This window comes from Acanthisitta chloris, unplaced genomic scaffold, assembly GCF_000695815.1.
Source record: "Acanthisitta chloris isolate BGI_N310 unplaced genomic scaffold, ASM69581v1 scaffold44056, whole genome shotgun sequence".
Lineage (NCBI taxonomy): Eukaryota > Metazoa > Chordata > Aves > Passeriformes > Acanthisittidae > Acanthisitta > Acanthisitta chloris.
The window spans coordinates 1-23268 of NW_008677323.1; the positions used below are offsets into that span (position 1 = coordinate 1).

Below are 23268 nucleotides of genomic sequence, written 5' to 3' on the forward strand. Positions count from 1 at the left end.
TCTTATCACTTCCTTCTTGGCCCTGGTGAGTATCTCTTTGCAGTGTGCATGTCAGTGTAGTGTAGAGCAGGGACAAACAAACAGGCGACGCCAGCTGCGCCCGCTGCTTAGTAAGAAACTCCCAGTCTATCACTGATTAGTCTTTTTTTAGCTTCTTTGTTTCATCTCCCCCCTTTCCAAGTACTAAGTAAATTCTTTTACTTAGAATATTTCTCTAAAGTTTTCTGAATATATTTGCCCTATACCTTTTACATATGGTTTTATTAACAAACTCATATGCAACCTTTTACAAGTTCACCAGTAATTAATATTAGAAAATAATAGTTTATGAGGAAGTACCAGCTACAGGTTGGTTCTAGCACAACCTCTTGTATAGAACAATTTTCTTATAGCACTCTGTATGTACTGATTGACCCATAAACATATCTTGAAAATACAAGAGTAACAAATCTGTCAGTGTAAAGTACTTCAGAGCACTCTCTTACATTTTCCAGCAACAACAAGGCTGATAGTTCTGGTGATGCTGGGGAAGCCAGTAAACCCACAGAGATGCAGACACAGCGAAGAAAACGGATCTCCACCATGCCAAACCTTGTCAAACCCAGAGCCGGACCTTCATCTGCTCAGCATTCTACACCAAAACCATTGCAGAGGCGAACGTCACAGGCTCCTGATGGTAGTGCTGCCCTTCAGAAGGACTCCTCGCCCTCAGAAAAGAGTCATGTTGAAAGCTCTTTAAAGTCTCCTATGCTTCCTGAGAAGAAAACACCTGTGCCACAAGTGCCACAGTTTTCCCCACTAAAGAAATCAATGCACAAAGAGCAAACTGTAGGTGTAGCTGCTCAAAAAAATGATGATAACTTGCAGAAGAATATACCCTCTCCTCTTAAGGAGAGACCAACACAGGAAAGATCACGAACACAGGAGGAAAGACTACCCATGAAACCTTCTCCTGAAGAGGAGAAGCGAACGTGTTCTGACCGTGAAAGGATCCTTAAAGCTCGGAAGTTAAGAGAAATGCTGAAAGAAGAGCTAAAGAAAGAGCGGATGGTAAGGCCTCTGTATGGAGCAGTGCTGATCTGTGAAGGGCAAGATGTGTGTTTCACTTAACATACCTTAACTCTATGCAGTGGTGTTTTCTGATGGCCATCAGCTGCTCACTGCTAATAGTCTGTGATACCACACCACTCTGGGTTTAGTCTGGTTATAAGCAGTAGTAGCACTTTGTTCCATAATAATACAGATTTCACAAGAAATTGCATATAATTTCATTTGATTACACCCACAGGCCTATTTGACATGACACCTGGTATTATTTTGTAGTGAGCATGCCAGTTTTGAAAGTTTCACAGTTAGTAATGCAGTGTAGAAGGGTTCTGTAAGAAACTTGGGATTTGGGGTTTCTCTTGTCTTCCAGTTGATCATTGTCAGAGTCCTGTAATTCTGAGTAGCTTTTTGCTTTTATTTGTGCCGGATATCGAATGTCTCTGAAAGGATAAAAACTTAAGGGTCTGTGATGTCCTCTCTAACAAGGGAACACTTTTAAGCTAAATGTATGTGTTCCTGAGGGCAGGGTATGTATGTGTTTATGAAGTACTCCCTTCATGGAGTACTTCATAAACAAACAAAAATACTTATTTGTGAAGTGCAAAGTACTTTCAGGGTGAATCTGAGTGGTTTTTGTTTTGTTTGGTTTTGGTTTTCTTTTGTGGAAGCAGTTGAAACACAGGCCTCCAGTAATTGAAGGACGTTCTCCACCAGATCGTTCCAAAATGACTATGAGAGACTTGATATACTATCTGCCAGAAAACAATCCTATGAAGTAAGTATAACTCTTTTTCTCTCTTTAGGTTATTTTTCTACCTATTTAACACTTAAATCTGGAGTATTAGCACAGATGCAGTGTTGTTGCAGTGGTAACAAAAGCTTCTAGACATTTTCACATCTACTCAATCCTCATACAGAAATGAGAATGGAGATTAGTGTGCTTGTTGAAATACACAAACATGAACCTGTCCCCGGTGTTGATTTATCTCTGTTAAAATACAGAATAATAGTGGATGTAGCTACTACTGTTCCATTTACACATTTCAGCAGTTGCAAGGCTGAGTGAGCATCCCAGTGGTACACGCGCACACACACACACACTGAACACTAGTGTAGCTGCCTGCAGAGTCTGCCACAGACAGAGTGGGGCCTTTTTCCTGTGACTACCAAAGCCAATCCCATCAATAGAAGTACAGTTATGCAAGTCCTGTTCTTTTTCTCAGTAGCAGATAAGTTTTCTGGTATTGTCTGTTATCACATGCTTGTTAATGTTTGTGTACTTATGTGTTTTATCATTGTTTTCCTTGTTATTTTTTCTTCTACACTGAATAGTCCTTAAGGAAGTTAATGAGGAGCATGCTCTCATGTTCTCTCTAACCTTATAGTGGATTACTGCTTGAAATATCTTTTTTTGTCCTTACTTGTACCAAAAAAAGCAAAATTCATTAAGCAGTGGTGGTTGTTTAGTTAGATTCAAGTCTAGATGTCATACAAAGAATTGAAACAACAACAAAAAAAAGCTTTTTGTTTCTTTGTTCATTATTCTCTAAAAGCCAGTTTTGTGGAATAAAGCAGAAATGTATCTGTACAAACAATCATCTCTAGCTTTTTATGACATTCTAGGTCTTCATTGGTAGAAGAAAAGAGGACAGAAAAAACCTCTGCACTGGGTCAAATGAAAGAGTAAGTCTTGCTGATGAAATGTAGTCAAAAAGTTTTCTGATGTTAAAAAAACGTGTTTCTGTGGTAATACTAACAGTCTAGGTCTATTTTTTTACTGTTTCAATATCACAGCCCTTATTTATAACAAACTGGGAGGGAAGGGTGTTTAGATTTTGCTTTCAATGTTACCTGTTTGCATATTTCCATTTTACAACAGAAAGAAAAGCAGGTTTCAGAGTTTGTGTATTGACTAACTTGTTGATGTGTTACATTGCTGGGTGATTTATTAAACTGTTGGATGTCTGGCCTCCTGAGCAGCCATTCAAAACACTAGCAACATTTTTGCTGCTGTCTTAATTGTAGGCAGGAAGAGAAAAGTACTGACCGTGAAGAAGAGGAGGAACAAGAGGAGAATGGGGAGGAGAGTCAGGATGGTCCACTTCTGGTTCCTCGTGTGAAAGTAGCAGAAGATGGTTCAATTATTCTGGATGAAGAAAGGTAACAAGTTCTGTGCCTGACTCACGGACAATACATACAGCAGCTTAGTTTGTGAATAGAGAATAGTTCTCCTTTGGACAGGGATGAACATGAGTGTGTGGCAAAATACAAGCAGCGTTATCTGCGTCTCAGTAATAACAAATCTTGTGAGAAGTGCTTTTGGAGAAGGAGGTAGAGAGGAAAATCTCATTTTATTACAGGGAATGAACACTGAAGGTGTGTCCAGCTTCCATATGTCTTGTATTTAGCTGATTCTTTTGTTTCTCAGAGTTGCACATATCTGCTTACTGTTATTTGGTTGTCAGTGTGATTTGCTTCAGCTTTGCATCTTGCATGTTGCTGTTGTATTCTTCTGTCAGTGCTTTCAGTAACTTTGCTTAGAATATGACTTTTAAAAAGTAGATTATTGAATTACTGACTTCCCCCCAAGTATTATTAGTAAGAGATTTAGTGCAGTGTTTAAGGATAGAGCAAAAGATAAAAGATGTTTAAAGACAGATGAAAAAAATTATGGTAAAAGAATTTGAAAGTATTGTGGAAGGATATTGAGAGGCTCTCACGGTTTTGGAAAATAAATTTAGTGACTGTCAAAAAACTTTTGGGGTTTTTTAAAGATATTTAATCATGTTTGTCTGTGCTGGCTCTTACAAAAAGGAAAGAGCAAATTTATCTACACAGGCTTAGTGGTGTAGTGATTTCTTGCTGCATTCTCCCATTTAAGACATGTTAATGTACGTATTAAACTTGATTATGCAGTACAAATGCTCACTGTGGCAGGAAGAATTTGAATAGCTGTCTTACAAATTACCTGTGTGTCATCTTTGCAGTATTTTCAGACAAGTTTCTTTGTGAGTTTGCTTTTTCAGCTTAACTGTAGAAGTTCTAAGAACAAAAGGTCCATGTGTTGTAGAAGAAAATGATCCCATCTTTGAGCGTGGTTCTACAACTACATATTCCAGCTTCAGGAAAAGTTTTTACACGAAACCATGGTCAAATAAAGGTGAGTATGCTTTTGAGTCTGCAGAAAAGTCTGTTTTCCACCCATGCTTTATACTCAACAGTTTTTATTTTCCTGATGGAGTAAATGGATCTACTTGTGTGTTGTGTAGTCTTAACCCTCCGAACTCTTACAACAAGCATTTACTGTGAAAACTTGCATTTTTGAAAAGTTCGGTGCCTTATGATAGATAGGCTACCTGTGATTGGTTTTTTTTCTCTCATGGACATTTAGATGCTGAAGAAATTGTGAGTCTGCTTTATCAAAAGCATAATTTTGGGTTCTGGTGTACATATATTTGAGCTCTGTATGGAACAGTTAGCTCTTTATAAATTGGTTCTTCCAGCACAGGCAGGAAGAAATCATGTAGGGCTGTATTTCAGTGCAAATGTACAGCTGTGTTTTTATCAGTGTGTGAGCTGTTTTTTTGTTACTCCTGCTGGCAGCACTGTGCAAGACTTTATACAACTATAGATGTTAAGAATGGCTTCAAAATTCACTGTGCATCCTTTGGAATGCACTCTTTTCCCGTTAGCACATAATAACAGAGATAGTAATTCTACACAGTGTTTTTCTGGTTTCTGTTTGCTGTGTACACATAGACAATTTGGGGCTGGTTAGCTTTGATTTACTAGCTTTGCAAAATATATTTCACATTTTGCAGTTTTGTAATTTGAAATTATTTCTGTTGATAGTTCATTTGGCAAATGCTCTTGGAGGTACTGAGGTAAAATAACACATACACTCCAGCACAGCTGGACCCGCATCTGCAGCAGATAACCTTAAGGTGACTGATCTCACGGCATTGAGTTTGCAAGGTGTTTTTGGTTTAGGTAGCAAGAAGGATGGCTGAGTAAATATTTCAGTGTGTATAATATTTTTCTCTTCTTTTTCCCCCCCTCTAGAAACAGACATGTTCTTTTTAGCTATCAGTATGGTAGGAACAGACTTCTCCTTGATTGGGCGGCTCTTTCCTCACAGAGCCAGAGCAGAAATTAAGGTAAAAGTTAAAGCACTCAAAGAAATTCAACACTTTTACTTTCCTGTGCTTCATCTTTTGGTACTGATAATTTTGATGCTAATTGTTTCTGTAGTAATGCTTTTCTTTTAATGCCTGTTTCAGCAGGTTGTAAGTATCTGAAACATTTATTTGTTGGTTAAATGTCAATCAATGTGTCCACTTAAATCTTGCATACTGAGACACAATTTGTCTTGATTTGAGTTAGAGAATGCTGATGTTGTCTCTTCTAGGGTATACAGCTGGGAAAGTCTTTTATATTTCAAGGCTTGCTCAGATTGAAACTCAGGACAAAGGTGTTGAAAAAAATGAAGTATAACTGGTGATAGGTCCTGGTGGCAGATTTTACGTTTAAAAATGAATTATGAACTTGTGCTCTGTGAGCACGCGTGTAAATTTCAGCAGCCGTAGTTGGCTTGTTACATCGACAGCTTATCTGCCATTTTGAACAACACGTTGCTGCATTTCTTACTTAATGAAATGTACCTTTGCTTTTAGAACAAGTTCAAACGTGAGGAAAAAGCTAATGGATGGAGAATAGACAAAGCTTTCAGTAAGTAAAGTAAATGTACCCCACCCTAAAGTGAGTCATTAAATGCTAGTCACCTATTTTCATGTTAATTTTTGTGGTCTGTTTTGCTTGAATGAATTACAAGAACTTTTTTTTACTCATAGGAGAGTTTAGAAGCTGCGGAGTCTGAGGGTTTTGTAAGAAGCATGATTCACAGTAAAGGTCTTTAGGTTTAATTTCTGTCTTTTTAAAATGTCTGCTGAGTTAGATTAATCTAAGTTTTCCTATCTATATTCAATTGAAGATTATTCTGATTCATGGGAATTTCTAGGACAGTTATTTATTGTAAACTGCTTTGAGAGTCCATAAAGACTTTTGATGTTATCTGAATGAGGTACATAAGTCCTAGACCAGCATGTTAATACAGTAATTGATACTATGGTACAATTTGTTTATTTGGCAGTTCTTAAATTTTCTAAACTGCTAACTTTTGTTCTTTAAAACCAAGCTGCCATAATCCATGTAAACTTTGCCAACTTTAGTCCCTACTCAAGTGAGGCAGAAAGTATTTTCAAGGGATCTCTCTGTTTAAATGTGCATAACCTTTGCTTTTTAATATGCCGTGTGTCATGTCACTGATTGTTTTTACAAAGCAGAGCTGAAAAAAAATTATCAAATTTGGAATATCTGTTTCTTTGCTTCAATCTTACAGAAGAAAAACGTCCCTTTGATTTTGAGTTCTTTGCCCAGCTTCTTGATAAAGTCTTAGCAGATGAGGAAAAGAGGAAGCAAAAGACTGTTAAAAGCCAAAAGCCAAAGGAAAAGAAGCCACCAAGGCCTCAGAAAAAGTCAAAAGGTATTTTAAAAGAATGCTTGAGATGTCATTACAGAACACTGGTCAGTAATGTGTTGTTAGCAGAGGAAAAATCACATAGGAATCTTCTCCTTCCCTGTTGTGGACAGGGCAAGAGGATCCTAGCTTCATGGTATAACTTTTTCAGATGTGGTTTACTGATGTGACAGATGATAATAATTCATAACGGAGCAGAAATATGTGGTCACAGTGAGATTAGTAGTCTTCCACAATCTGAATGTACATTGATATTCTAATTTGCCAGTCAATAAATGTCTCCTTGTGTTGTTATTCACTGTTAGATTGGCAAGCTCTTCTGTACTGTAATTGTTTTTACCTTTAGACCCCATTTCTTTTAAGGGTTCTGTTTCTCCTTTAATAATAATTCTTTTTAGGAATAGGAATGTCTGTTTTTCCTGAATCCAAATGTGACTTTGTAACCTGCTAAGAACCATAGGAACAATGACATTTACTAAACTGGCTTTACATTCCATATTGACATTGCCCTGGTGAAGTGTCCTATGTACAGACTGTGCTTTGCACTTGATGTTAAATGTTTTGCATTTAAAGTTAATCTATGTTGAAGCTTTTCTCTTAAGTCAGTGACTGACTTCTCGTGGTCCTGCTCATGTGCCTGGCAGCGTATTGGCAGTGATACACAAATGCAAAGATGTTGCTAGTAGAAATGCTGTTGCTATTGATGGCTTCTTAGTACTCTACCAGTCTATTAACCAAGAACCATATTGTCTCAACAGCAAAAGCTGCCAGCACAGAAAATGCTAATGATCAAGGGGATCTTCAGGACACTAGGATGTCTGATGCAGAAACAGTAGCAGATGGTGTGATGGCTGAGAAAGAAAATGAGGAGTCTTTGGGCATTTCTAAACAGGCAGAAGAAGAGGTTGAAATAGAGCCAGCACTATCAAAAAAGAAGAGGAAGAAGAAGCGAAAAGATGATAATGAGCAGGAAGTGGAGAATATTCCAGAAGAAATAGCTGAATTCTCTTCAAAAATTGCTGAAGAAGGGAAATCCACTAAGAAAAGTAAGAGGCAAAAATGCTCACTTTCAAATGTTCAGATATAAATTCTATATAAAGACATTTGATAATGGTAAAATGAGATTCAGTCTTTGACTCATATTGGTGATCTGCCTTGGGATGTTGTGGAACATTGCCTTTCAAATCAGCTCTCATATTAAATACTTCATATTGGCTGAGAACAGTTTTCTTAATACTTGGGCTTTTACTACTGGGATTTTTAGTCCTAGATTAACTCTTCTTCATTGTAGCTAAGATTTGAGAATTGTAATTCTATGATATTGCTCAGTGTGGAGGAATGGCTCTGCGAAAAGGGACATGATTTCCTTGAAGCTGACAACCCAGCTTGTAGTCTGGTGTAAGGCCTAGAGCAGCTGTGACTTAGCCTTGAACTGCTGATAAGGATCGAGCTCTGCCTGGCAGAGCTGGCTCTGACCGGCTCTGAGTCCGGTGTCAACAAGCTCCCTGGAATTCCTGGAAACGTCCTGGAATGTGGACAGACACCTGCTTGCACCAATCATAAGTTTCACCTGGACACTGGGACAGGGGCAATAAACCAATCATGTATCCGCTGCGTTCGCGTACTCTGTGTGAATGTCTATATATATCTTGTAAGCACTAAGAATAAAGGAGAACGACCATACTCATATTGAGACTCATCGTTACTCCAGGTCCGGATCCCCCTCCAACAGCTCAGAATGTCCAAATTGATATAATTCTTATTAATTATCAGGGAAAAAGGTGGCTTATGATGCAAGCAATGACGGTCACACTACCCGCGGAGGAGAACTGGATTGTGTTATTGAAGGCAAACAAGATGAGACTGCTGTTAGTGAGGAAGAGAGATTGGAGTCCTGTTTGGCAGCGACTGACAGAATGGAGAGAGAAGGTGGTGTCAGTTTCTGCAGGTAATATTTACAGTGGAAAGCTTAGGCAAAATAAAAAATAGTTTAAAGTGTTAATATTGATTTTATTTATTCATGTTTACCACTGTCCTGGTTGCAATGTGGGGTAACCTGTGGTATGTATTCTATTGTTGTCTCCACAAGCTGACTCTGTCAGTAGTTTCTTTTTGTACTGTTGCATTTGTTGTTGTTTTGGTTTGGTTTTCCTATTAAATTGGACTTCTGACTTGGAGTTTCTCACTGGTTTGCTTTTAAACCAGCACAACCACCATGTTAACTGCCACAGAATGAGCAGGGGTTTGGTTTCTGAGAACTGTCCTGGGTTTTAGTAAGATGTTTTTAATTTGCACTCTCAAAATATTATCTGCCCTGATGGGCTGCCCTGGAAAATTTAATGTACATCCAAAACTGATTTTGTTTTCTTAGAGTGCTTATGAAGACTGTTAGCTTATTCCAACTCATAATATTCTTCCTGAAGCAGTGGTTGGTAATGTTGCTAAGTAGTGTTAATACAGGCTCAGAATTCTTAGCTGTTTTTAATAAGATGTTTCTTGTGGGGAAGGCGTATTGCTTGGACTTTATTTATGCAGAACCTGCGTGGGAGGCAAGCTTTTAGTTTAATTTTGTGCACAGTTTTTCTAGAAAGAAAGTGAATGTTTGTTTATTACACTTGTAATATATGAAACTGTCAAATGTAAAAATTAAACTGTGTTATTTTAGAATTTTGCATTTTAGTTTGTTGCATTTAGATGGATAGTAATTGTTATTTTATACAGATTCCCAGAAACGTTTGTGTTCTATAATGCCTCATTAGAAGCATATGAAAGAAGTTATTTGCCTTTGAACTCAATATGGATTGTTACTAAAGATCAGAGGGAAAAGCTTCTGCATACAGTGTTCATGTTTGTTTTTAAAAACAATCTAGTCTAGAATAACTAGACGAGATTTTAACATCATTTTGTAATAGTGCAAAAGTACAAGTAGTTTTAAAACTCATATTCTTCAATTATCACTAAAACCTGTGAAATTCTATGAAACACAGGCAGTTATTTAATGTCACAATTGCATAATTTCTCTGTGCAACTTGATGTATGTGTAAACAAAAATAGCTGTTTTCTAGAAATACACTAATGTATGTGTGCTTTTATTTATTTCAGCTTTGAAGACAGCAATGATTTTATACTAGAAACAGAATCTGCTAAATTGAGAACTGGAGATATTAAAGATGATACATCACAGGAAAGCCAGGTTTCAGAGTTACACGTTTCAAGGACTGGAAGCAAAGAAAGACAATCTGAAGAAACTGGAGGAACAGAGGTATTGCTGTTTGTTATGGTAGTTCTTCGTAAGGTCTTTCACTTTACCATTAGAAGTCATTTGTAAATCAAAGCCGTTTTTGATTGGTTTTGTGCTGTTTTCACCAGCAAAAAGTCAATTAGCCTAAGAACATTGCCAAAATTTAAATGCTCTCAGTTTGGCTGGGTTTAATGGGTTGCCTGTTACCCTAAATTTATTCAGAGAGTTTAGTGTGCATGCCTAACTTACCACATGGGCAATTGAAACAGATGAACAGCTTAATTATTCAAAAGTGAAGAAATATAATATGAACTGTTAAACCTTGGTGCAAGATCTCACTGGCATACGCTTACCAGTACAATGTTGGAAACTGTTTTGAGTGCAGTGAGCATTGGGTTGTTTGTGCTGCCTTGGAATGGAAACCAGTGTAAACTCTTGTCCACTGGTGTTGACTACCATTATGTATTTCTGGAATGATGTGAGAAACTGGATCAAGATTGAATAATATTTCTTCAAGTATGTTCTAATCAGGTCCAGCAGTTTAGAAACTTCCTGAGATAGTGTCTGGCTTCTTTTGAAGCCCGTAATGCACCTCAGGAAATGCTGCTCTGTGGTGAGGGTCACCAAGTGCTGGCACAGAGAGACTGTGAAGTCTCTGTCTTTGGCAATACTCAAAAGCTGTCTGGACACAGTTTTGGGTAACCAGCCCCAGGTGTTCCTGCTTGATGAGAGGGATTGGACCAGAAGTCCTCTAGTAAACCCTTCCAACCTCATTCATTGTGGGAATCTGGTTTCTACTTTTCTATACATTACAGAAAAAGTTCTACGTTTATTGTTTCTTTTATACAATGTTTTTTTCTTACTCAGAATGAAGATGTACATCACTTACATAGACTAGATGGAATGCAGAGTGCATCAGAAAGTGGTTCTCAGTCTGAAGTGATGTAAGTAGAATTATTTTACTTTGCAGTGGTACTTGAACTAAGCCTGCATCTATTCAATTTGGATAATTCTGATTGACCATAGCGCAGGTTGAACTAGATGGGAGATCATGATAACTTTTGTTTCCATATTCAATGAAATTTTTTTATAGACATTTTGATCACTGAGAAGCAATGAATTGACTAGAACTTAGATGGGGACAGGGAGGAAGACTTACCTAAGCTTAGGAAAAAACCCAGCTAGCCCCTTTACAGTCAGCAAGAACAAGAGATTGAAGAAGTTCTGCCACTTTGTGGATGAGTCTTGGTTATTATTTTAAAAATTTTTTTAATAAAAGGACCTCACTGAATTCTTTGAAATTAACAGTTTTCCATCAGAGCTTATTAGCTATACACATATGTGTATGGTGTGTTCTTCCTGTTTGGAAACTGTTGCTCTTTGAAACTGGTGTAACAGTCTAAGATGTAAGATACTTCAAGATGGCTCTGTCTTACCTACTCTCCTTTATGAAGTTAATCTTTGTGACTGTTTCTTACACTTACTGCTGTTCACTGAGTAGTGGTGTTTAATTAAAGAAGTCTGTACCTGAAATTTCTGTTTTTGTGTGATCATCAACTTCTTATTCCATGACACAGTTTTTTAAAGGGGATTTAGGGCTGGGCTGCTTGTCAATGCTGACTTGGTTTTCACGCTTCTGTCTTTCCCTTTTTGAAAGATAGCTCACTCTTATGATAAGGACTGTCACAGCTCTATTTGTCCTGTCCTAGGAAGAATATAAGAAAATATAGTATTTCCCAATTGGAAGGTTATTGATAAGGTGTAGGGCTGTCAGTCTGTGACTCCCAGGATACACTATCACAATGGTTAAGGACACAGAGAGTGATGTATGTGCCGCATTCCTCAGGAACATATGCACATTGGCAGTAGGACAAGGTATTTGGAAACAGCAGTTCAGTGTTCCGTGACAATATGGCAGATTTATTTGCTTTCTATTAAAATCAGTAAGCCTGTTCAGACTGACATGAATTGTGAATCCCTAGGAGAAATACTTCCTTCAAATACGTTAAGTAGATTCTACTAAAAGCCAGCAAAGTTGTTAAGGTTTATTTGGTGCTTTTTGCATAAAGTTGTAGCATGTCTTCTAATATGAGAAAGATGTGATATTTTTCCTGTTTACTGCCTTGCTGCATGCAATGTCTTGGTCCATGCAGTCTGTGACACTCTAGAAGTACATCTTGAACTCTATAAGACTTGTAAGTTCCTCTTTGGTAGTAATATATGCAACCTCTTCTTATATCTTAAGGAAAACTGAAAGGTCAGCAAACAGAAGGCGCTTGCAAAGACCTAAACCCAATTTAGTGAGATCATCTGGAAGGAGAGAGACAGCGATGCAAGACAAAATGGAGGCTGAGACTTCCTCTCCAAACCTTGGGAATGCAGATGAAAAGGTCAGAAGGAAGAATGTTACTAAATATGTTATGTTCTTGATGCTGCATCTGTTTTGATCAATGCAGATACTGTGGACTACCTACACTCATACAGGTGGTATTTGACAAACTGCTGCTGAGGTGTCTGCATGCTTGTCAAAGAGTAATATTTCATGCTTCAATTCCAGTGCTCTGAGGAAGACAGTAAAAGAGACAGAAATGAAGCCACAGAAGTAGAGAACAGAGATTTGGATACTGAATCTGAGTAAGTATAGAGATCACTTATGGAATGAACTTACTGTAGTTACTATATTGTTCTTTATAGTGCTCTTAGAAGAAGACTATAACTATGAAGTTTTAATGTAAATCTTTAATTTGATGTTAGCTTCTTCTTGGATGATATCAGGTGGTACTATGGTAGAAGACACGTACTTGTTTTCAGGCAAGTTGAGGAAAGTCATGAGGTACCAACTATACTTGAAATTCAAGGGGGAAAACAGGGGAAAGTGATAACTGGCTTTGCTTTCTTCCCATTCTCTGTTGACATCTAATGTCTCTGCTTCTGACACTTGCAGCTGTGGTATGCAATCTAGTTAGGATCCTCCTCTGTGTGAGGAGAGGATCACTCCAGCCAGTGATCTCTTTTTAATAGGCAGATAAAGAGTTCCCATGCTCTCTAAGATTAAACAAAGTTTGTTTCTGTGTGAAGAAACTTGCATAAGTTTGAACAAATCTGTCTGAAGACAGCACAATTCCAATAAAGAAAGCTGTGCAAGTCATTGAATATTACATAGGCTTGGATATTATGGAGTAAATGTCACTTTTGTGGATCCTTTGTGCAGAGAACCTGAAAAAACTGCAACTGCAAAGGCAGTAGTTAGAGGATATCGACAGAGATTTAAACCTAATGTTGCAAGAGCATCTAGAAGGAGAGAAGAGCCTGAGAAAGATGCAGGAAATTGTAAAGTGCCCCATCTACAGCCTAAGGAGGAAACTGAAAAGGTATTTAATAGAATAACGTAACTGGAGTTAATGGGTTAGCTAAATAGCTACTGGATGCAATAGGAATGTTGTCTTTTGAAGTTTCTTCTCTTTTTGTCCCTGAGTATGACCGGGAATTTGCCACTTACTTAACCTGTAGTGGCAGTCTGGTATTGCTTAGACACCTCAGCTAAGCTGAGAGTTTGTTAAACAAACAGTAGATACCAATAATCTTTCATGTCCCACAGTGAACACAGTTGTAGTTGTTTAATCTGCTGCACCTCTCTGACTGTGAAATGTGCCCTGTAATTGTATGTGTCTGTCATAAATGATCTATTTTGTTTCCTGTTACAAGCAGTTACTTGTTCAGTTAGGTAATGCTGTACTTTATAGATGTTAAGAGAGTTAATGTCAGAATGTTCTATTTCCGTTCAGAATACTGACCAAATTAATAGGTCTGATGTTACCAGTGAAGAAGCTGCAGAAAAAGATGACAAAGTCCTGGAGGCAGTGGCTCAGTAAGTATGAGAAAAATGAGAAGATAGCAATTTACCATGCTCCTCACTTCTGATAGCACTATATAGTGTGGTAATTATACAAGTTTTTGATGAAACTTCTGCAATGAGACAGAAACTGAGGGAAGAATAGGAATCTTTAATGCATGAAACATAGATTAAACATTTTTGTTTTTAAAGCACTGCTTTTAAACAAGAAATCAGTCATGGTAACTGCAAAAAAGGCTGAAAACTAAAACAAGCCCTTGCTACTAGCTTTAATACTTTAATAGCTTTAATACTGAAATGCATCCATTTCAGTGATTAGGTATTTAGACAGTAGGAATAAGTGTTTGTTCTGGGAGTGCAGTTAAGTGGTAGGTGTCAGGTAGGAGGAGAAAAAATTTCAACATGTGGGCAATTTCATGCACATATTTATTAAGTGTTTCTTATATTTCTCTTCAGTGCAGAAATGGAAGCTGCAGTGTAAAAAGAGGAATATATTTTACAGGAGTGATTATCAAAGCTAAAAATAAAAAAAAGCCAACTGCCCTTCCTACTCCCCAAACTAAACCCCCCTAAAATAGCCTAAAGCAACAACAACAACAACCACCAAAAAAAAAACCCTCTAACTTTTGTTTTAAAAGGGAGATGGTTGAAGAGGATGAAGGGAGATAAACTGGGTTTCATAAACTGCCAGCAAAATACTTGCACAGTTATTTAATTCATTAACCTGTTTTGTGACTTGTTGCTCGGTGTAAAAAGGCATAGAAGAATCTGACACTTGTAATAATGCACATCTGATATTTTTCCTTTAGCAAGATAATGAAGTTATTTATGTATTTTCTGAATACATTTAAAAAAATCTGGATATTTGTGACATTTTAAACTTTTCATTAAATTAGGTTTATCTGTCTCTAGACTAGATAGGAATGCAAGAAGAGCCACTGTGGGTCAGAAAAGGTTGGTCCAGTATGGTATCCTGTCTCCAGTAGGAAAAGAAAAATAGCAGGGCAAACATAAGGTTAAACTTTCAGTCCATAGCATATGCACTTCTAATTTTACTGTTTCAAGAAGCTAGTAATGCAATTTAGATAAGTGTATGTTAACAACTTAAAAAAAAAAAAAAAAAGAAAAAAATCACTTCTCCAATCGGATGTACTTCATGGATCTTACATGTTTTTCCAGGTCTAATGAAACAGCTGGATTACAGGAAGGCAGCAGACAGAGTGTGCTGAAGCCAACACCTCTAAAGAGAGCCAGAGTGCAGAGGCTGAAACTGAATCTAGGAAGAACTGTTGCAAGGCAGAAAGAACGGACAGATTGGAAAGATCCTGAAGAAGAGGCAACTGAAGGTGGAGCAGTAGAAAAAGGCGTGATACACCACAGAGATGAAAACAATGATCTATGCCTCAAAAGTGTAAGTCTATTGAGCTGCTGCTTGTCATGTTGTTTTCCTGGGTTCTTAGTAGAAGCCTTGAGTCACAAAAATACAGGTACTTAACACATAATTTGTAAGGATTTTCTTTCTTTCCGAATAAACTAAGCTGTTGTAAAATTACCTCCTGCTTGCTCTTGGGTTCTGTTTTCCATGGTGTTGTGTTTAATCCCAGGCATCAACCAAGCCCCATGCAGCTGCTTGCTCACTCCCCACCACTGGGACTAGGGAGAGAGTTGGAAAGATAGAAGCTGAAAGACTCAAGACAGTTTAATAGGGAAAGTAAAAGACATGCACACAGGCAAAGAATAACAAGGAATTCTTTCACTGCTTCCCATGGGCAGGTAGGTGTCCAGCCATCTTTAGGAGAGCAGGGCCCCATCCTGCCTAATGATTACTTGGGAAGACAAACACTGTAACTCCAAATGTCCCTCCTTTCATCCTTCTTTTCCCCACTTTATATACTGAGCATGATGTCATATAGTATGGAATATCCCTTCAATCAGCTGTCCCAGCTGTGTCTCCTCCCAGCTTCCCATGCACCTCCAGCCCCCTCGCCAGTGTGGCAGTACAAAAAGCAGAAAAGGCCTTGGCTTTGTGCAGGCACTACTCAGGAATAACAAAAACATCTCTATATTATCAACCCTGTGTTCGCCACAAGTCCAAAACACAGCCCCACACTAGCCACTGTGATGAAAATTAACTGTACCCCAGACAAAACCAGCACACATAGATAGGTGGATTATGTTTCACTTTGCTGTATTTGTGATATTAGACCTGAAAGGAGAAGTGTGAAAAAAAGATGTCTTGGAAAATAGACAACTTCAGAAAGCAAATATAAGGAAAAATGTCTTTCTTGCTTTTGAAGTATACACTGATGTTAGCTGGATACACAAGAAGCGAGAGAGATATTGGCTGTTTTTGTAAGAAATACTAAAGCTTTCTCAGTTTCCCTCTGCTCTCCTAAAAGAGACATTGAGCAAATATTTATCTTGATAGAGTGAAACTCTTATTCCTTTTAGGATTTGGCAGTTCATGAAGACACTCAGCCATGCAACGCAATGTTAGAAGGGGATGTTTCTACAGTATCGGAGATGAACTCAGTGTATACAAGGCACTGTTTCCAGGAAAAGTCCTCAGAAGCAGAAATCTGTGAAAGTGAAAAGGGATTGTCAGATGTCTTGAAACAGGTTTCAGATTTCAATACAGGGTAAGGTGGGGTTTTTTTTTAAAATGGAGAGAAGGGATGCTTGAAAGCCATCAATATCTCTAGGTATTCTGCACTTTTACATTTGACTCCAGCATTACAGACAAGTTTTATATCTATAATGAGATGCTTAATCAAGACAGTACTAGACTTCAACAAACACAACCCCAGGAACTTGAAAGCATTAAATTTATATGCTGTTGGATGTTAATTTGATGTCTAGTCTATGAGCCTAATTTTCAAATAAATAAGTTTTTCTGATGCTCATTTCCTGTGGTTGTCTTCTCCATGTTGTTCTTACAGTGCATCCCAGTATGCTTATATAAATCCTTTAGTACAAGGCTTTGGTTTCCTCTTAAGGTGCCCCGTAAAAAAAAATGCGACCACAAGTGTTCTGTAGGTCTACTGGGTAGTTTTAAACATGATTAGACAAAGGCATTTGTTAAATGTGTGTATCCTCTCAAAATGTTTCAGCCTGTCTTCAAGATCTCAGCTGGAAGTTGCAGTTGTTCTGATATGGCATCTTTTCTTAACTTACCTTTGCTCACCTCTTTGTAAGATACACAGGCTTTTGATGATGATTACTGCATTTTTATTGGATCTTTTCTTCATGGCAGTAACTTTGTTATGACTATCAGAGGCTATATGCACTATGCTATGTTGCTCAATGCCTTCAGCTGTTCTTCTGTTTGGTTTTATAGGCAATCTGACCCTCAGAAGGAAGAGGAGAAAGCCCTTGTGTTATCAGGTCGGCTGCTCAGAAGTCGATTCCAGAGACCAAAGCCAAATTTAGGAGTGACTACTAGTAGAAAGGAGGTGCTGGATGTAAATAATGGTGTATCACAGAAAGATACCAGCAAGGAGAAGAGTTTAACACGGTCTGACAGTGAATGTAGCATCTTTCCTGATACAGAAGTAAGGCTCTTTTTTTTCTTTAGTTATTTTGGAGCTCTTGAGTTTGTGGAAGAAATACTGATATAAGAAAATACAAAGTTAATAATTTTTGAAACAGTTTTTTCAAAAGTAAAATTTTCTATGTTAAAACTTCTGGCTTTTCATTTGGTTGTATGTGAGGAGAAAAAGATTACTCTATCTCTTGTTATGTGTCCAGATGTCTTTCTGGACCAGAATGGTCTTGTAGATTTAACAGAGATGAAAGAAAAGTATTAATAGAAGATGTCAAAGAAGAAATCTAGATTTCGAGCTATGTTATTTGAAAGAAACAAGTATGTGTTTGTCCCTAAAAGTCTAGAAAGAGTTTTGCAGGAAACACTTCAGAGAGTGATTAATACCACACTTCATAGACATCATGATGTCTCCTTTTGGTTAATTATCATGACTTTTCCTGGTTCCCGTGTTTACATTTTTCAGAAAACAGGAAAATATGAAGTCCTGAAACCACTGGAATCCTTAGGAAGGGAGAAGTCACTTCAGTTTCAGGAGGTATCTGAGAGGCCAAGTTGTACATCTCCCAAAACACTTTCAAGATCAGAGGATGATGAAGTCCAGTTTTGTCTACCTGAAATTGACCAAGACGATATCTCCACTACTAAGGCAGGGTAAGGGCTTAGCTACTTTTGATTGTTGACTGTAACTATGAAAGTATTTTGAAAGGAACTCATCGTGCCAAAGGATTGCTAACTGACAAAGGTAATTTAATAAAAAAACTGCCTGAGAACTTGGTTCTTGTAGTTTTGACACTAATGATACTAAAATTCCAGTAGCTTCTATGCTAAACATTAAATTAGTGAGAATTCACTGTTTCTGAAATCTGAAGAGACTACATTCATTTCATGTAAGCAGAGAATGCTAGTTTGCTCAATCAGAGAAACCAGGTGTAAATTGCTTTGGCTTTATGGAATAAGCAGTTGGTAAGTTAATGCCTTCAGTGAGTTAGTTAATTCTGTTGTGGAAGTAGTTAGAAGACCAGTGCTTTGATTTTGGCTGAAAGTGTTGTGTTTGTAGCTTAAACTCAGCAGAACTTTATGTAGTTTCTCTTAAAAACTCAGTGTTTTTAATATGTAAAAATAATGTATCTGTTTATTAATGACATGCTTTCCTGTTAATTTTTGGGGTTTTTTTTCTGTCTGACTTTGCATTGATAGCAAATACAGCACTGACAAAGAAAGTAAACAAACACCTCTTCCACCTATCCAGTCAGTGCAGAGCAGTTTCCAGAGGTACAAGCCAAATTTGGTAAGAGCTGTTGGAAAGAAGGAGTTGCGAGTGTCAGAAAAGGAGGGGAAGAAAAAGCCTGAAGCAGAGCACTTGGTATTGCAAAAAGAAGAGTTTGCCAATACTGACATTGTAAGTCTTAATAAGTGCTTCAAAGTTAATTCAAAGTTGCATGTCCTATTTTATGAAGTTAAATTAGATCATTTGAGTTGCATTCCCTGAAGCTGAGACAATATATTAAATGAAAAAAATTCCCAAGCCCTGGTAAGCTGAGGTATTGCAGGTATGAAATCAGTGAATTCTACAACTTAAACTATCATTTTTTCTGTAAAATGAGTATCTGATTTTGGTTGGATTGCACGATAGAGAAAAGGATTATACACATTTAATATAAACTCTAAAATAAAAATGTGTAAGAATTAGCTTTCTTACTCATTTACTCTTTCCTGTTTGGATGAATCAAGTCTGTGTTGAGGAACCTATGATAGTGTATCAAGAGAAGACAGAGGATAGCTGTTTTTATGAAAGAAAAAATAAAAATAAAAAATTTTTATTAATTTGCTAAGTTTTGATTCGCTTCACCACTACAGTGCCTGACACTCCTCTACACAAGTTAATTGAGTCATTCCCACAGATACTTTACTAGGAGCTGTAAAAGCTGTTGAAATCCTTGAAAGCCATTGTAGTACGGTGAGTCCTCTGTAGCCATTTTGAGGGCTGCCCATGAATCATGTCATGGATGTAGACATATCTGCATAGACTTGCCTTAGATTGCAAACACAGCTAAGCTTTGTAAGAGTGACTCATTCTTTGGAGTGACTGTAGCTGGTTTTGTTCTTGAACCTGTGTAGGGTACCTGTGTACCGCGTTCCCAGAGAGGAGCATCTGTACTCCTCCCCTCAGTACCACAGTGTCGGCTCACCCCAAGCTGGGATGGTTCTTGTAGTCCAGCTTTGACTGTTCTAGACCTGTGGCCTGTGAACTGTGCATGTACATCTGCTCTGTGTTGAGCAGATCTGTAGAACCAGAGCAGGTCAGGTGCTTCTCTTTACTAATAAAGCTGTCAAAGACCCAGAGTGCTAAAGGGTATGTTGAGTGGCTTCTTTGTGGAACCAATGTGGCAAATACAGAAGTAAAACTTAACCTCGGGTTTGGAAGGCCTTGGGGCTTGGGTGTGCCTGTGGTGTTCTGTAGTGTTCTAAGTATTTCATTTCCACAGTGCTCCACATAATAGAGAGTTGTTGAGTGCTAAATAGACAAGTATTACTCATAATATTTGGGTACATATAGTATTTGAGACCTTAACTCTAGGTAGCCCAAAACTATGAAAACTTCTGTTCCTTCTTGCCTATAAACTGAATTATGATAATGTGACTCTGGTCTTTGTTCCAGTTGGGAAAATAACACGGTTTATATTTTTTTATATAAAACATCTGTTTTACAAGCTTGCTTGATCCTATTTTTTTTCATGCTTCTTTTACTGTAAATTAAAGGGTGAAAATGACTCTATATTGTATGAAGCAGATGCATTGAGCAAAGAGGAACAGGAACAGCAAGAGGTGTCTCAGATGCCCTCTATTTCTGAAAACATAGTATGTGAACAAAGCAGGTGAGGTTTGAGTTTGGCAAAATTGCATTTGAAAAACTTTTATCTGGTGCATAATGAGACATCTTTCCAAATGTCAATTCTTCTGTTCCTTATTGCGTGTCTTTCCCCACTGCCTAATTTTCAATACTTACAGACGGCTTCTTCCTATGTTTTCAGAGCATGTTTCTGTTTGAGCTGAACTGCTTGTCACTGGTTATCTGGTACATATTTGGTCTGTGTTAGCTCATAACCCTTCCTGACCAAGCTTTTATTTTATTGGGTTTGCATTTGCATAAATAGAAATCATACGTGTAACATAGGAATTTTGCAAAGTTTCAGAGACTTGTCTTTAGTTGATCTCAGTGTGCTCTCCTATTTTCCTGCTTCTTTTGTTCAAATATTGTCTTAAGCATCTGTTAGACTGCAGATACTTTGATGTTATGATTAGCAGCACAACTTTTTTCTTGATTTTAAAAATGCTTTGACAAAGAAATTTTATTTCTTCTCCAAAGTCAGCCATAAATGACAAATATATATTTGAAATATAATTTTATTGATCTTAAGCAAAGCAGACTATCAGTCTCCAACCCTTTTGCATAAGTGTGATTCAAAACTTAGTAAGTGCAGAAATACTTGTTTTCCTTCCCAACCAAAGTCAAGTGACCTAATTTTTGGGTGTGGTTTTTTTTTTCTCTTTTGGTTTGTTGTTGTTTGTTTGCTTTAAATCACCAGTACTGAAAATTCTACCTCCCAAGAAGGCAAGCTGGGTACTCTGAAACCAGGACAATGCATAAGGATTGAATCTCTGGGAAGTAGACCAAACTTAGAAAGAGCATATAGCAAAAAAGAGTCTCCAGTAGCACAAAATCTTGCTGCTCCAGATGAGGATGAAATGAATAAAGGAGAGAATCTGCCCACGGCAGAAGAATCTGGAAGATCTCTTTCCTTGGAAGTGAGAATTCTCTTCATGTATTTCTGACTGTATTTTCTGATACTTGATTCCACACCAGCAGTTTTTAAAGACATCTAGATAAGCTGTTTTAAATGCACACAATAATTTTGGACTAGTAAGAATTTTTGTTTAATATGTGCACCCTAATATGAGGTCTTCCAATATCCTGTTAGTCACACATTGATAATGTGTAGATTCTGTTAAGAAATCTGTACTTGATTTAAACTTTGACATTTCAGTCATATGCATGATGCATGCCTTAGTTCTGTTGCTCGGTTTCTTCTGAACTCCTTGGTCGCTGCTCATGAATGACTATATTGCTCATAGTATCTGTTTTTATTAGCTAAATAACTTCCCTAGCCAGAATAAGGAACAGTGATGATGCCATAAACTGCTTGAAAGTTTTTAAGTGAAATTTTGTCCCAGGTTAACAACTTGATCATAATTTGCAGTGATTTATTTTGTGATATATTTCGTGCTAACGTTGTTGGGGTTTTTTTTCTCAAAATCTAAGGATGACATGGAGGTATTGTTGTTTGTGGGAAATTCGGCCAAAAATGACAATCCAGACATAAACTCAAAAAGTATGATGTCAGAAACAATCTATTCTTTTAAAAAATCACCCAACTGCCACAGCAAGGGAGAGCAAGAGGAATGTCCATCTACAGATGCTGTAGGAAGCATTCAGGATACCATGGAAAGGTAAAGCTCCCCACTGAGATAGTAAAAAAGCCCTCGTCCTGGGTTCATCTGGGACGTAGAGTTAATTTTCTTCCCTGTAGCAGATACAGTGCTGTGTTTTGGGGCAGTCAGCGACTGCATGGTACTTACTTGATGGCTGGGGTTAAAACATGACAGTCCTTTAAAAAACTTGGTGCATTTGTCCAGTTGTTTTCATACAGCACTTGCTTTTTTAAGTGTAGGCGCCGAGCTGTACTAGTTGTTACATACTACGTGCTGTGAAAGTCACTAGGTGGCATCCTTAACTAATATACAAGGCTGTTATGGGAGACAGTGTTAGAAGCCTTACTGAAGCCAGGGTAGACACTGTTTACTCCTCTCCCTTCGTTTATCGAGCAAGTCATTTTATTGTAAAAGTTATTAAGTTGGTTAAGCATGACTTTGCCATTGTGAGTTCATGCTAGCTACTCCAAGTCACCTTGTTTTCCCTGTGTCTGGAAGTAGTTTCCAGGGTTAGTTGTTCCATTACTTTTCCAGCAGCTGAGGTGAGGCTGACTAGGCTGTAGTTCCCTGGATTCTCCTTTCCTTTTCCCAAGTGGTGAATTACAAGCCCAAGATTTCTATCTTAATGATCTAAATGCACTTGAACAGATGCAAAAATGTTACTCTGTTTGAAAGCAGTAGGACCTTAAGCCCAGGAATTAATTAATATAATCTTCCTGTTACTGCTTAATTTTGGAGACCTATGTTGCTATAGCAGAAACTCTCTATCCTACCTGACTTCTTAATGTTGTTTTCCTTCCAAAACTTTTTTTTCCCAAAAGTGATCAGAAAGATTGTGTACTGCAGGCAAATTATTTCCTTTCTGCAGTGTTGTTTTTCTTCCTTGAGGTTTTTTTAAACTTAACTAAGTAAACAAATAAAAATTCAGAACACAAGTTAATTTGTAGCTGGAATTATTAAATACATGATAGTAAGCTAATCTTATAAAGTGTATTTTGTAGTTCCTCAGAACTAAAAGTTGAAGCATATTTTTGTAGGTCCAATTATAAATTAAGTTCTGGAGAAGAAAGTGAACAGAGAGCAATGGAACCCCACTGGAACCAAAGGCCAAACCTAATGAGCCTTACTAGAAGAAGACATTGTCCTGAAGAAGGTGAAAACAGAGAAGACAACACTGAGAAAAGAAGTGAAGAGGGTTTGGTGTTAAAAACAGGGGTTTCATTGGTAAGTGCTGATTACTTGTTTTGAGCCAGTCACAGAATTGTAGAATCGACTGGGTTGGAAGAGACCTCAAAGATCATCGAGTCTAACCCTACCATTGTTACTAGACCATGGCACTAAGTGACACATCCAGTCTCATCCTGAAAACCTCCAGGGATGGTGAATCTACCACATCCCCAGGCAGCACATTCCAATACCTGACTACTCTCTATAAAAATCTCTTCCTAATAACCAACCTAAACCTCCCCTGGCAGAACTTGAGTCTGTGCCCTCTTGTCCTACTGGGAAAGGAGACCAATCCCCACATGACTGCAATGTCCTTTCAGGTAGTTGTA

General features: G+C 37.7%; 1 protein-coding gene across 1 annotated transcript; it reads left to right on the plus strand.

Annotated features, from left to right (window-relative positions):
• Positions 1-494: 494 nt before the first annotated feature.
• BDP1 (B double prime 1, subunit of RNA polymerase III transcription initiation factor IIIB) lies at positions 495-22960 on the plus strand (the record flags this gene model as incomplete). Its single annotated transcript, XM_009076443.1, has 23 exons — positions 495-1050; positions 1716-1822; positions 2671-2730; positions 3073-3207; positions 4074-4207; positions 5110-5204; positions 5721-5775; positions 6446-6589; positions 7342-7629; positions 8354-8531; positions 9686-9845; positions 10692-10768; positions 12070-12214; positions 12382-12458; positions 13036-13195; positions 13610-13692; positions 14857-15088; positions 16129-16316; positions 17015-17228; positions 17685-17871; positions 18409-18620; positions 19982-20097; positions 22750-22960. Coding segments are annotated over 23 exons (3814 nt in total), but the record flags the coding sequence as incomplete, so codon positions are not given.
• Between the last annotated feature and the right edge of the window lie 308 nt (positions 22961-23268).